We start from the raw sequence: 14,884 nt of genomic DNA, 5'->3' as shown, positions 1-14,884 counted from the left end.
TACCTCCTTTATTCAATAAAAGTAGATTGATAATGATAAAACTATTTTAGTCTATAAATATTAAATAGGCAGTGACTCTAAATAGCTTTCAAATATTGCTGCCATAAGGCAAATTTTAAATAAACATTTATGCAGACAATAACAGAAAAAGGCTTTTCTAAGGGGAATACAGTTACAGGGTAAAAAAAATCATATTCTCCCATAAAAATATGCCTTTTGCTTCTTTTACAGCCATAAATTCCATAAAAATGGAAAGTGATGCAATCGAACATACATGAGAACTGAGGCCAGGGAAGGTCTGTCTCTGTGATGGCCAGAAGAAAAGCCAAGTGGAATTACATCACATGCTTTATATGAAGTCCATGTGGACATCAGGCACACTTCATCCCGTCTGAAAATTCTTCCCCCACTTCCATCTGTGACACAACCTACACCCTGAAAAAAACAGTCTGCCAAGGAAAACAGCTTCTTTTTCACTACAGATATGGCTCTCATGTCTAGAAAGTGATATGCTTACTATCATACAGTTTGGGTCATGAGGTTTGTAATCTATCAGAGGTTTATAAGAAAATGTGTTACAAATTCAGAATAAAGGAGGAGATCTAAGACAGCAGATCAGCGTCTCTGGCAAACACTGGAAACGGAGGGAGCAGCTAATATAGAAATACTGGAATGAGTAGATGAAAAATGTGTTAGACTAGGAACAAAGTCTTGTACAGAAAGGAAATGCCATTATTCTTTCGCTACCAGAAAAACAATTATGTATTTGGTATGTTCCATTCGCTGAGGCTTCATAGAGCTCCTGAAAGTAATTCATGCTTTCCATGGCCTCTGAGATTCAGCTCTCACAGTCTGATTCCTCTAACCCTTCAGTGTTGGGTAGGAATTGGAGTTTCCAACAGGGGAGAGTTGCACATTTGAGATCTCCCAGAGGCTCAGTTCTCAGAGACAATGTTCCTGTGCCAAAGGACTTCCAAGATGCCAATATTTCTACCCTGGCTGACTATGTTTAGTATTCCTGCCTTCACACAAGCTGAGTTTTGCAACCTACCTTCTACCTTTCCAAAAATGTTATATCATGGTTTTTCTATGATGTCATATTTGTAAAAGCAATTCAGGCATTCATTGCTATTTAATTTAACCACAGAGCTTTCAAGAGACCCTACCAATTCCAACTACTTGCTCTGTATCAAAATGGAAGTGTACCTCCTTCCACATGGCTATTTAAAATACTTCCTTTCCCTCCAATCTACATGATTTATTCATTTTAATAAGTAATGCAAGCAGCATTCCCAGGCTTAAATGAGGAATCACACTCTTCACTCAAAGTAGGAGAATTGGGCTGAGTGTGGTGGCTCACATCTGTAATTGCAGTACTTTGGGAGGCTGAGGCAGGCAGATCACTTGAGCTCAGGAGTACAAGACCAGCCTGACCAACATGGTAAAACCCAATCTGTACCAAAAGAAAAAAAAAAAATACAAAAATTAGCTGGTGTGGTCATGTGCACCTGTAATCCCAACTATTTAGGAGGCTGGGGTGGGAGAATTGCTTGAACCAGGGAGGTGGAGGCTGCAATGAGCCAATGTCGCACCACTGTACTCCAGCCTGGGTGACAGAGTGAGACCCGTCTCAAAAAAAAAAAAAAAAAAAAAAAAGAAGAAAAAAAAAACAAGGGAATTAAGAAAAATAAGTAATTAAAGTAATGATAGGAAACATTAGCAATAAATGTTATAGTTCAATCCAATAAGAACATTCTTTCAATGAAGAAAATATTAAAAATTGACCCTCACTAGTACATTTTAGCTAATTTTTAACAGTAAAAGGGGTAGGTGCATAACATTATAAGAATTCTTTTTATTTGTATTTCTTAGAAATCCATTTTTCCCATTAGTCAAGTTAAACATAACACTTATTATTTGGTTATACTTCTTTAATAATAATGTTTATAATAATAAGCTACTTTTTTGAGCCAGATACTTTAACCACAATATTTCATTTTAATCTTCATCTAGTCCATCTGAATCATCCTATAAGGTTGTTGCTATTGCTCCTATTTTATAGAAGAAAGTGTGGTCGAGTGACTTTGGTCGCTCCTCAAGTCACTCCCTATGCAGCTGGCAAAGGGAGGCTGGAGACTTGCTGGAGTCTGCTCTTGTCTTCAGTCTGCACTCTTTCCACCTCACTCCACTAGTTTCCTTAAACATTCTTCTGACCTGACCACTTTTGGAACCATTAAAAGTAACCAGCCATTAAAAGTTAAATCTAACTCAAGGATTGATGGTCTCAGACAAATGTGGGCTAATAAAGGTCATGACTTGCTGAAGATCATATAAATGTTTTATTCACCTGGACAGAGTCCATGATGAGGGGCAGACTATACAAATTTCATGACATTTTCAGCTATAGAAGTGGCTTGAACAATCTCCCATTGTGGAATAACAGAGTCAGAAGGAAATGTTTAAGCCAAAACAATAATTTCCCCCAAACTTCTTGAGTTCACTTGTATCTGTGCCTCTGGTCTTCATTCCCAGAATGATTTGGGCACTGTCTGCAGGTCACCCTAGTACAGTGATTGCCGAACCTCGGCTCAACTCTCTGAGAGAGAGGGACTGCAAGAAACAAACCAGAAGGACGGACTGAGCAGGGAAACCCATTCTGCATTTTGAGGCAGTCCCTGGTTTCCTTCAAATCCACTGGACAGTCCCCTCATATCTCAACACCTTGATCCACATTTTCAGCACAATCTCAACATCTGGTTAGAGATGGAAACTTGTCAGAAGTAAGCAGTTTTGTGTTTTCTCCTTAAGGAAAAATACATGCATGCATGTATACACACACACACACACACACACACACACACACACACACACATCATGGTTAAGTAAATGCTAGATAGATATCATTATTTCCTCCCTATAATTTGCAAACTCAGCAAGGAGTATGTACATATTTCATAACTGATAAAAATCATTTAAACATTTTTCTCTCCTCTCCCACTGCTTTCTCACAGAGGTTTGCATACTCTAACTCTGCTGCACTTCATAAAGCAACAAACAAGATTAAAACCTAGAACAAGAGAACAGGCATATTTAAGAGAAGTGGTAGAAAAAAAAAGAAAAAAAATTTTTTAATTGATATGGCTATTAATTTCAGAAGGAAAATGACTTAAACAGAGGAAGAGATAAAAGTATCTCCGTCTCAAAAGACCTATTTGGGCTATTCATAAATTTAATAATTATGCATATGTGTAAATAATACATACTCAGGTGCTTGGTCCATTTAAAGCCCCAAGTTTATTTTTGAAAAATACAAGCCAAAATCTTTAAAACTGAAAATAACAATATAAACTAATAGAGCAGGTTACTCAAAAATATTTTATAAAGATTCTATAGCAATAGATAACAATAATAATATTAATACTATTATCAAGAACAATGCCTGACATTTGATGGATACTTTCTAGAGCTCAGACAAGGGACTAAGGGCTTTAAATGAATAATCTCTTGGAATCATGAGACCAACCCAATAATGTAGGTATTTTTCTTAGCCCTATTTCATGGATAAAGAAACTGAGGCTTAGGGAAGTTTAACGATTTAACTAAATGGTAGCATTGGGACTCAAAACTATTTATGTCTTAAATGCTATGCTAAAACCAAAAGAGCTTAATAACTTTTTTTCTTTTTAAAATATAGTCTTGCTCTGTCGCCCCAGCTGGAGTGCAGTGGCATGATCTTGACTCACTGCAACCTCCATCTCCTGAATTCAAGTGATTCCCCTGCCTCAGCCTCCTGAGCAGCTGAGATCCATGCATGGCTTATTTTTGTATTTTTTGTAGAGACAGGATTTCACCATGTTGGCCAGCTGGTCTTAAACTCCTGACCTCAGCTGATCTGCCCACCTCTGCCTCCCAACCTAATAACATTTAAAGAAGTTAAATTGGCTTATAATAACAATATATTTTGAGACAATCACCTTCTAAGAGACTCAAGAAATTTGGCAACAATAGCAACTTCAAAAAAATAGCAAACTTATAATGATGGTGGAAATTTGGAAGAGAGTGGACTACAAGTATGTTAATTACCAAGAAAGAGGAACACCAAAGGAACTCCTAATTAAAGCCTGAACCTCTCAGTAAGGAGAAATTCCACCAAAGGCTTTCCCTGATTGCTTTTTGGAAGCTATATGCCTGAAACAAAAATCTTACGCATTCTCCTTTTTTGTCCATATATTAAATAATATCACATAAAGCATATTATATGAGTATTTGAAAAAAGTATGTATGTAGACCGTAACTTTCTAGTCACATTAAGAACATAAAAGTTTATAACCCTGGACCGTACCTTGGTCTTCATAAACTTGGAGTGACTTTTGTAAACCTCAATTTGTTTGATCTCTTCTTCACGGTCCTCAGTGTTCAGCACACCATTGGCTTTTAACATCTGGATCTCATCCTCAAGATCCCTTATGTTTCGCTCCAATGAAGCGATTTTTGTGTCCTGTTGGTAAAGAAGAAAAGAAAAATAAAAATAAAGAATAAAAATTATTTTTATGATCATCAAAACAGAATTTAAGAAAGTAATTTTAGTAGTGCTGTTATACATTAACCACGGTGTTAGCACCGAATATATATATATAGCCCTGAATTCAGGACAATTTACTTTTTTCACAGCTGAGGATCATTTGTGAGATGATGGTTTAAGCTCCCAATCAAGATCATGTGTAAATACTATACAGAGAATTACCTGAATATGTTTGTCTAATATCTGGGAATCAAATTACCAAAGCAACAGTGATAAAAGTAATCTAAGTGTTAAAAAACAAAATAGAACACCATGTAAGTGAACAGATTTTAATTTGGGATACAGTTAACTAGTATATATTTTTGAATCCACTTATAAACACAAACAATAGTTTATGTGTATATTTTATGGCTGATTTTTGTAAGGTATGCTTGGAATTTGACTCTGAGAGGGAAAGAAATTCAAATCTACTAATGGGAAAAAGGATTCTCATCTAAAATACAGACATAAGTGAAACTAAATAGCTGAATCTTGACTTAGTATGACTGATACACTCAATACTGAAAATTTATAGTGATTGGAAATAATACATCACAATGTTATAATTCATTTGGCGAGCAGTCAGGTCCCTATGTTACAAAACACATGACTACCTTGCAGGGCATTTCAACCTATTGATTTACGGAGCTAGCAACTAGAAATATTACACTCAGATGTGGAATTAATTGGGAAAAGTTACCAATGACAGACTCTATACCCAAGAAAGAGCATGAGAAACAATGCATTAGAAAGTCCTGAAGAGAGAGCTCTCACAGGGGAACCAAAACAAACAAAAAGTGGCAAAAAATTTTCCACAACAGTAGTAGGCTTCAGTTGGTCTTTGGAATGAAAGTATCACACATGAAAAACTGACTTCAGGTTTTCTCAGTGTCACATCTGCCCACCATTTTATCACACAGAGTTAAGGAGCTCATATTAAATTTGGAACTGAATGCTAACACAGAACAATCTACCAATTTTTTAAAACAATTCATTTCCTCAGAATCAAAAAGACTCAGAATTCCAAAAGTAAAGAAAATTAATAGGCTATTCTATTTAGAAGCAACTCATTTTTAAACACTTTGCAACAAATGTGTTTGTCCTGACTTTATGGCTATTGTCTATTTTCTTATATTATATGCCCAATGGCATATCTCCTATGGAAATATAATAATTACCATTGTTATTATCATTAACATTGTCATCATGTTAAAAGGAGGAAAAAGAGGAGAAGCAAATTTATGCAACTCTATTATGTGCCAAGAAGTGAGTACTCTAAGTTCTGTAGACACTTTTATTAATTCTCAGAAAAACTTTAAGAGATGAAATAAAAAGATTTTGAAAATTCCAAGATTATTAGAAAACGGAACATTCCATAGTATTTCATTTTCCTTTAAAAATAGTACCTATTTTATTTTTCAGTTGTAAAAGCAATAGACTTTGAATTCAAAGAAAATGAAGAAAACTTCCTCTAATCTTACTGTCTAGAAATAACTATCGCTAATGTTTTTATGTATATTCGGCCAGTATTTTTCTATTTAGATGCCATTTCTGGAAATCTTGTATGCTACCAGTTTAAATTTTAAAAAGTGTTATGGACTGAATGTTGTGTTTCCCAAAAATGTGTCTGTTGAAACTCTAACCCTCAATGCCATAGTATTTAGAGATGGGGCCTTTAGTGGATGATTAGGACTAGATGAGCCTAGGAGAGTATGTCCCTGGTAATGGGATTAGAGCCCTTATAAGAGGAGACACCAGGGAGCCTGCTCATTCTCTCTCCACCAGAAATGACTTAGGGAGAATGCAGCTGTCTACAAGCCAGGAAGAGAGTCCTCACCAGAGCCTTATCATGCTGGCACCCTAATCTCAGCCTTCTAGCCTCCAGAGAACTGTGAGAAAAACAAATCTCCATTATTAAAGCCAACCAGTCTATGGTACTTTGCTAAGACAGCCAAGCTCACAAATACAGGGAGCGATACTTAGAGACTTACTTGGGTCTCTATGAAAACTCCATAGACAAAAAGAAAGATAATAATGGAAGTGCTATGGAGAAACAACTTCTAGAAGTTGATAAGAGACTTTCCAAATAAATGAGTCATTTCAAATCAACATGCTTCAGGCTACAAAATCAAGAAAGACTCAATATACAAAAATTGAAAAGCTATATAGATAATTATGATTATTCATAATCCCACCACTCAGATATACCTACTATTAACATTTGTACTCATTCCTATGAAAGCCTTAAGATTATATTTTCACCTTAAAACATACAAAAAGATATTTCAATTAAAACTTTAATCAGTATGATATAATTTCTTCTATTGAGATACAAATTGGCTGTTGATAAGCTTTAGAAATACCTGAGTGTAATATTTAGGAGTTTACAAATAGCTAAGTACAATCTTTATAAGAACTGAACTGTAAAGTAAGTGTGAAGGTAAGGGCTAATATCCCAGATCTTCCTATATAAAATTTCCTAGGATTTTCAATTCAAATCTAAGTGACCATGTTAACATGTATGTATGTATATCTATATACCTATGTAAACATATTTGTAGCATGTGTGTGTGGCACAACACACTTTGAAGTCTTCACATCTTAGACCTTAATTTTTTCATAACACTTGGTAGAATTCCAACTCCCACTCATGGAGGCAAGAAGAGATGACTCTGCTTCCTCACAAGGCTCAGTTTTCCTCTCAGTAAACTCCTGAGGCTTTAGTGAGCAAGGACCTCAATTGCCAACTTCTAAATAAATGGCTTAGAAGGAACTTTTCACTGGATTTAAGAATTACATACTGCTAAAGAAAGATCAGAACTGGGTTAAGATAGAAAATTTCTTAATACAGCAAAGCTTCTTGACATCTAAGTTAAAATTTCACCAAATGGTGAAACATAGTTTGAAAACCTCTTTTACTTTTATTAATTTTCTCAAATTAAGCAACACCCTTCTTTTTCCTCACAAACTTCTTTCTTCTCTCGTTCTGTTGCCCAAGCTAGAGTGCAGTGGTGCGATCTCGGCACACTGCAGCCTCTGCCTTCCAGGGTCAAGTCATTCTCATGCCTTAGCCTCCCAAGTAGCTGGGATTACCAGTCTGTGCCACCACATGCAGCTAATTTTTGTATTTTTAGTAGTGACGGGGTTTCCCCATATTGGCCAGGCTAGTCTCGAACTCCTGACTTCAAGTGATCCACCCACCTCAGCCTCCCAAAGTGCTGGGATTACAGGTGTAAGCCATTGTGCCCAGCTATATTCCTGTTCTTATATAAAAAGTCGATTTCAAGGGCAACAGAACTCATGCCTCACATCATAAGCGTAGAGAAAAGTAGGTAGGAAAATATCATCAGGATTCAAAGAACCAAACCAAAAAATACAGATATATCAGATGGTTTGGGGTTGTGCCCAAGAAGTTATTCAAAATGCCAAGCCAGAGAAGGACTGAGGAAATATAAGCAAAAAAATTAAAAGCAAGCAAAATGGCTACCATGTCTACTGCATTTTTTTTCCAACTGCCTTAGTCCAAAGAATTCAGAGGGAAGAAATATTGTCATTTTCTTTTTTAAAAAATATCTAACATTAAGATAAATGACTAAAACCTTATATGTGTAAGGAGGACTATGGAAATCCATATCAAGTCCTGATATGGCTGAATGTGATATACGGATGTTGAGATACTAAATGCACATGGCTCAGAAACTCAACACACTAATCTAGAATAGAGAAAAAATAAAAAGAAAAACTTAAAGACTTATCAACATATAACTTCCGGAAAAGTGGAGTTTCAGAAGGTAAAGCAACATTTTACTGCCTAATCATCAAAGAGTTTTATTCATCCGAACCTTTTTATAAGTTATTTATGACTGATATTCTTAAACAATATATATAGTGATTTTCAAACACACATCTTGATTATATTTCACAAATAAACAAGCTCTAAAAGCACATCATTGTGGCGCTTCCTTATAGACAGGGAAAGTGAAATATAACATAGAGTAGCTTTTCCCAAAGTTCACAGAACCCAAATGCTCCATGGAAGGGGGGTTGCAGGGTCATGTACCTTTGAGAAATGCTTATTAGGAAATCTGAACGCACATTAGCATGAATGGCTCTGGGAAGCCCTACAGCAAAACATTCTATTTAACTTTATCACAGTATTACTACCTCTAGAAGCCAATTCCTGAAAAAACTTTAGGCCTATAATAATCACATTAAGCTCTGGGTGATATTACTAAATTGAAGAGTCAAAATAATAATTCGGATTCTTCAGGGGAAAACTTGTCACAATCACCCCTTATTTAAAATGAAGTAAGGAGAGTTGAATATCTAGATCACCTTGTCAGTTTTTGTCATTCAAAAGGGGTTTACTGAGCTCCCGTTCTAAGCCCAGCACTTCACATGACATCAGTTAAAGAACAGACATGGACCCCCCATCCTCCTAGAACTTAGCACCTCATCTCTCAGGTAACATTTTTTAAATAGTCTTGAGATAAGGCAACCATGAAATCATTTTATTATATTTTGGTTATGGATTGTAAGGATGTGGAAAAAAAATTTCAGGGAAAAAATAAACATCTAAAAAATGTTTGCTTCAGTTAGGATAAAAAGATCTCAATTGAGTGTCTCTTTTAAATCATTTATTTCTACACATTCATAAAATAACACTTAAAAAATTTTATGCATAAATTATAGATGATAGCTTCTACTTAAAGATTCATACCTAAGACTATTTTACATCTACCATCCAAAAAATCCAAAATAGGTATCTGATGGGCAACCAATGAATAAAACACCAGAAGTGAACCCTAGAAGCCATTTACCCACTGGGCCCACCTGCTAATGTTTAAGCCAGCCACAAATACTAGCACTAGCCCATGAGGGCTGCAGTTATAGTAATGCAGATGAAAGTAGAATAGAAAGAGTGACATAAGTTTATTTCTTCCTTCTCTCTCTCTCTTTCTTAACTATCTCTAGATTTCTCTAGAACATGTATGCTATAGATTGCCAGTAAACTTAGACAATGAGTTCTCTCATTCATTCATTGATTCAACAAATATATAGGGCGTCTATTAGAAACCAGTTACTTTGCCAGGTGTGTAAGATACCAAGTAGATCTCAAAAAGATCCATGGGCATCCTTCTCTCTCTAACATGAAATACAGCTTGGATCCGTGCTACTCAAAGCGTGGTCACAGACCAGATCAGCAGCACTGACATCACTCAGGGTCTTTTTTGACATGCAAGGTCTCAGGCCCCAACTCAGAACTACTGAATCCAAATCTACATTTTCACAAGATCCTAGGGTGATTCGGGTGTTCTAAATGACTGTACATGTCCAAAAGACACGAGGGATAAGACTGACAAACGCAGAGGGGACTAGGGTAACTTTATTTTCCCAATACGTTTAAAAAAACATGAACCGAGTTTCAAGAGCCATTCAACTTGACATTAAGTGTACAGTTAATTTTTACCTGGGAGTAAATTTTCTGGAGTATCTTTGCCAGTCAGGATGCCATTATTACTCTTTTTGTGTGTGTCAAACATTATGCTCCCCTTAAACAGCAAGAAACAGATTTCAGTCCCTCTCCAAGAACTGTGAATATTGAAATGGTGAGTGGGTGGAACATCAAAAAGAAGCAATATCATTTAGTCACAAAAAGTAACAGTTATGTTATTGCTGAGTGTCACAATGTGCTTTCCTTTTAAATACTGTGAGAATTACTGGTTTCATTTTAATATCAGGCCAAGAAAGAAGATATAAGCGGTTTTTACAGAGCATCGAATTCACTGTGATCACATATTGGTCTACAGGCATTGATCAACAAAGTTAGGGCCAATTTGGTCTTTAGAAGATGTGATCTAATGTTCAGGAAACATCTCTACATAATTATATTACACTTTATTTAGAGTAAAATTTGAAACTATTATTACTGGATACCACAGAGGCTCTTAACGGCTTAACTTTTAAAACTCATCTAGTCATAGCTGCAAACACAACTGAGCAGCCCTGGGTCTCAGGCTATCTGAGTAAGGCCCTGTCTTTGGAAGGATTTACTGTGTGGGATAACCGTGGTTATATGAGCTCAAGTTAGACACTCCAGAAAGAAGTTGACTTAGGCCTAAGACATATTAGGAAAAAGGACAAATACCAAAAAAATAAAAAATTCGTCTTCTTGGGCCTTGCCAAACTATAAAAGATGATGGCCCAGATTAGAAGATGACAGAAGAATTTAGATGATATCTAATTCTTTATGGCAAAATGTGCAAGCACAGAAAAGGGTGGACTAGATCAAATTAAAAGCAGTTAGGGTGCTTTGATGTTTCTTTTCCCCCCGGTCTCATTTGCCTGCTTCTGATTCATTCTTCATGAAACCCATGCCCTTGGAACGCATCCTTCCTGTCATCCTGTCTGTGCATATTACTAAGGACCCATGAGCAGATGTGTCTCTAGCGATTCTTGCTGGACACTGTGATCTTTGAACTTATGATCTTCATATATTAATTTGTTCTTGTTGTTAATGGGCTCAGCTCTAAGAAAAAGAGCTAAATCTAAAGCAATCCAGACAGACTGCAAGTGAAGGTAAAACATCTGACCTTTACAGAGTCACAAACCTGGATGCAAATCCTAGTCCAGGCTTTTACAGTTTGAGAAAGGATACTCAGCCTCTCTGAAAGACCATGCTCATGAGCATGTTAAGAAAATTACAAGTAAGGTATAACGCATATAAAGTACCTAAGCCAGAGCTTACTCCAAGAGAAGGAGTAATGAAAAGTTGTCATTATTATCATAAGCCCAAAACAATGTAATAAGTAACAACGAATTCCTCAGTTGTTACTTACACAAGTAGAAGACAGTAGCTTCCATTTTTTATTTCATCCTGTTAAACTTTCTGAGCATGTTCCTAACCTTGCTAATCCTATAACCTCAGGTTGCTACAAGAATTAAATGAGTGGATACATGGAGGTCTTCCAGAATAACAGCTAACACATAGTAGCGCTCAATAAATGTTACTGTCCCTCCTGTTTCCAGCTATCACACATACCTATTAATTTTTTGGTCGGCCCAGCTTCCTTTCCTTTTGGGAACTGCATCTTCCCAACAGACCCACTGTATGTATATATAGTGAGTCCATAACTGGATGTGGCCTTCTTTGGTATCATGTATTGAGAATCTATCTGAATGACTGGTCCCTTATAACATCATTTGAATCATCCACTCTCCAGAACACCAAATATGAGAGTAAGATTTCTGTTATTTATAACAGAAAAAACATATAATGTACAGTGATAGTGTGAAAGGTAATGCCAAAATATGTATAATATTCTGTAAGTCTATAAACAGAGAAGTCAGGAATGGGCAAGATTGCCATAGCAGAGTCAAGAAATCTCCAGAAAGCACAGCAGCCTAACATGGTTTTTGAAGATGAATAAGAACAATATTATCACAGAGAAGATGAAATTCTTTCCAGCCAGAAGCAATAACACATACAAAATCCAGAGCACTCAGCATGGTAACCAGGATATAATATTTAATAAATGTAAGTTTAAAGAAAAAGAGAATGAATACAGAGTATGTACATATCAAGGAAGAGTAAGAAGACAGAATTGCTCTAAGAATATAGATCACATTTAGCTGCAGAGGAGTTGGAAATGAAAGGAAGGTGCTGCAGGATGATAACCGGTCTTCAGAATCATCAAGCTAGGAATATATACTAAACTCTGAAAGGGATTCATAAACCAGTAAATAAAAGGCAATAAGACAGGCTTTGGGCAGTTAGTAATAAAACCAGATCCAAAATGGAAGTCGAAAACTGTGGAGATAACAAAACCATCACTTAGTAGTAAAAGAATTATCAGACATGGTTGAGAATCAAGGATAGAGAAAAGGGTAGAAGAATCACCAAAAGAAAGAGGGCCAAAAATCATGGAAATTATGGAAAAGCCCTAAAAAATAGGAGTGAATAGTTTCTCTTTTTTTATTGCATTTTAGGTTTTGGGATACATGTGAAGAACATGCAAGATTGTTGCATAGGTACACACATGGCGGTGTGGTTTTCTGCCTTCCAGCCCCTCGCCTGTATCTGTCATTTCTCCCCATGCTATCTCTTCCCACCTCCCCACCCCCCGCCCCTCCCCCATTTCCCCCCAACGGACCCCAGTGTGTAGTGCTCCCCTCCCTGTGTCCATGTGTTCTCATTGTTCAACACCCACTTATGAGTGAGAACATGCGGTGTTTGATTTTCTGCTCTTGTGTCAGTTTGCTGAGAATGATGGTAGAGGAGTCAAATGTTTGAAGAGCCTAAAGACTAAGAAAAAAGTTAAGATGTTATTAGTGACATGAGGGCAGTTTCATCGGAGTTGTATTGCCATAATTAGAAACTGAACCCCAGTGTTTTAAATCCCACAGAGTCAGGAGTGATTGCCAAGTCACTCAACAACCAGTATGGAACAAAGCCAGAACCCCCTAGGAAGGACACCTCCTGATGCACTGGAACCAGGTCTGGGAAGTCCCTGCAGGGCCCAGGATTAACTCTTTAGTTGCTGAATTTGGGTACCCCAAGGTAAGGGCTGGAGTTGGGTGAAGGGTACTCTGAGGGTTTGAGGTAGCTGTGGAAGTGCTGCAATATTTTAGCAACCAGTGTAGTTGTACGTGTGCCTCTCAACTGAGTATTGGTCCTGCAAAGAAAACTGCTTCAGTTAAAGTCAAGAGTTTTCTACATGCCCAGTGCACGGAAAGGAACACTGGCTGATTAAAAATCATTTCCATGTGCCTGTGACACACACTATAACAAAGGTTCCCCAATGCCAACCTGAACACTAACTGCATTAAAATCATCTAGGGAGTGAGCAAAAAAACAGTTGATGACTTAGTTTCACGCAAGCACATTCTCTTTTAGGGGACTGGGGGACACAAAAATCTGTATTTATTTGTAAGCTCCTCAGCTTGGGGGGCAAAAAGTAATAGCTGATATGTATTGATTACTTATACACAAGCACTGTGCTAGGAAATTTTCATTTAAACTTCCCCATAATCCTGTGAATTAAGGATTTATTTCATCCATTTAACGGGTCAGAAGACTTACAGATAGTAAATGGCTTGCCCAAGGTTTCCCTGAGTAAATGGGAATCATTCCCTCAATAGAGAAGCCTGCCTTGAATAGGAGAGAGGAGGCCACATATTGGGACCTTGCTGTCCACAGGCCAATCTCAGAAGGGACTAGCTTCAGAGAACATATGCTATTCTGGTTCTTTCTTCCACAATACTTTTAACCTCTAAAGATCACTGAGTAAGGTCAAAAGAAAAGAGCAAAGAGGTTGGAGAGAGAGGAAAGGAAGAGAAAAAATTTCAGAAACTGCTTCCAGATGAGAGGACAGTCCCTCTGTGTGCACAGCACCGTCCCCTCAACGATGGGTTGCATGTCATCTTTCATGGGCATCCAAATGGAAAGAGGGTTTGAATTCCAGCTGCCCACCTTGAGAATGCCAGCAATTCAGGGAGTACTACTTCACAACACAGTGAATGCATTTTAGGGAGCCTATAAAGATGAACAGCTGATCCCTCCATTTCTCTTTCAGTGCTCTTTAGGAAAAGATTAGGTGAAGAAGATCTCTGTGTTAGCCTTCTAGCAAGCTGAACTTGCCCTTCTTGTTCCTTTTAACCCACTTCCTGGTTGGGTTTGGTGTCTCCTCTTAGAATCTCTGAAACATACCACAGATCATTCTACATTCAACCAGTTTGTTTCATGAAAAAAAAAGAGGGGGGACAGGCAGCAGTGGAATTCAGGCCACCCCAAGTCACCAATGTGGCCTGATGGATGTGGAAACTGGACCATGCCTCAGGGATGAGACATGTGACAGTTGGTATGCTGTCATTACTGAAACCTGAAAAGGGAAGTTCACATGAGGCCTGTGGTTGACTTCTCAACCCTGCTGGCAGGGGCACACGCCAGTAAGGAAATTGCAATCCCTAAGTAAACAATAGGCTGGGAAGCTGAGCACCAGCAAGGGAGAGGGCAGGGGCTCTGGCCTGGGCAGGGCTGGCCAAGACGGAGCAAACAAAGCTCAGATTTAAACTTTGCAAGAATGTCATGTCAATTCAGACTCCCCAGGAGGGCCCCGTGAGAGTCCGAATTGCCAGACATCAAGCCTCAGACTTGGCAGAATTTTAAAAGTAGGACAGTTAGTCCAATCCCTTCCATTGCCAGATAAGAAAAGTGAGAGCCAGTGGGGACAAGTGACTTGCCAAATGCCCAATAGCCAGAAAGCTAAGTTCCTAGGTCATTTATTATGCCATAGACCTCCTGAGACTTGCTATTTTTTCTCC

The 14,884-nt window shown here is 37.6% G+C and overlaps 1 protein-coding gene across 11 annotated transcripts in view; it reads right to left on the bottom strand.

The window, feature by feature from the left end:
- Positions 1 to 14,884, bottom strand: part of ERC2 (ELKS/RAB6-interacting/CAST family member 2) — a 970,127-nt gene that overhangs the window by 629,828 nt on the left and 325,415 nt on the right. For all 11 annotated transcript variants that reach the window (XM_074403633.1, XM_074403639.1, XM_074403634.1 and 8 more), the window contains one exon: positions 4,343 to 4,498. In XM_074403633.1, the coding sequence (XP_074259734.1) occupies positions 4,343 to 4,498 (156 nt within the window). The remainder of the gene's footprint in view (positions 1 to 4,342; positions 4,499 to 14,884) is intronic.

Source organism: Saimiri boliviensis, chromosome 8 (genome assembly GCF_048565385.1).
Source record: "Saimiri boliviensis isolate mSaiBol1 chromosome 8, mSaiBol1.pri, whole genome shotgun sequence".
In the NCBI taxonomy this organism is placed as follows: Eukaryota; Metazoa; Chordata; class Mammalia; order Primates; family Cebidae; genus Saimiri; species Saimiri boliviensis.
The sequence above is the reverse complement of the archived record's forward strand: the minus strand, read 5'-3'. Positions and strand labels throughout refer to the sequence as shown.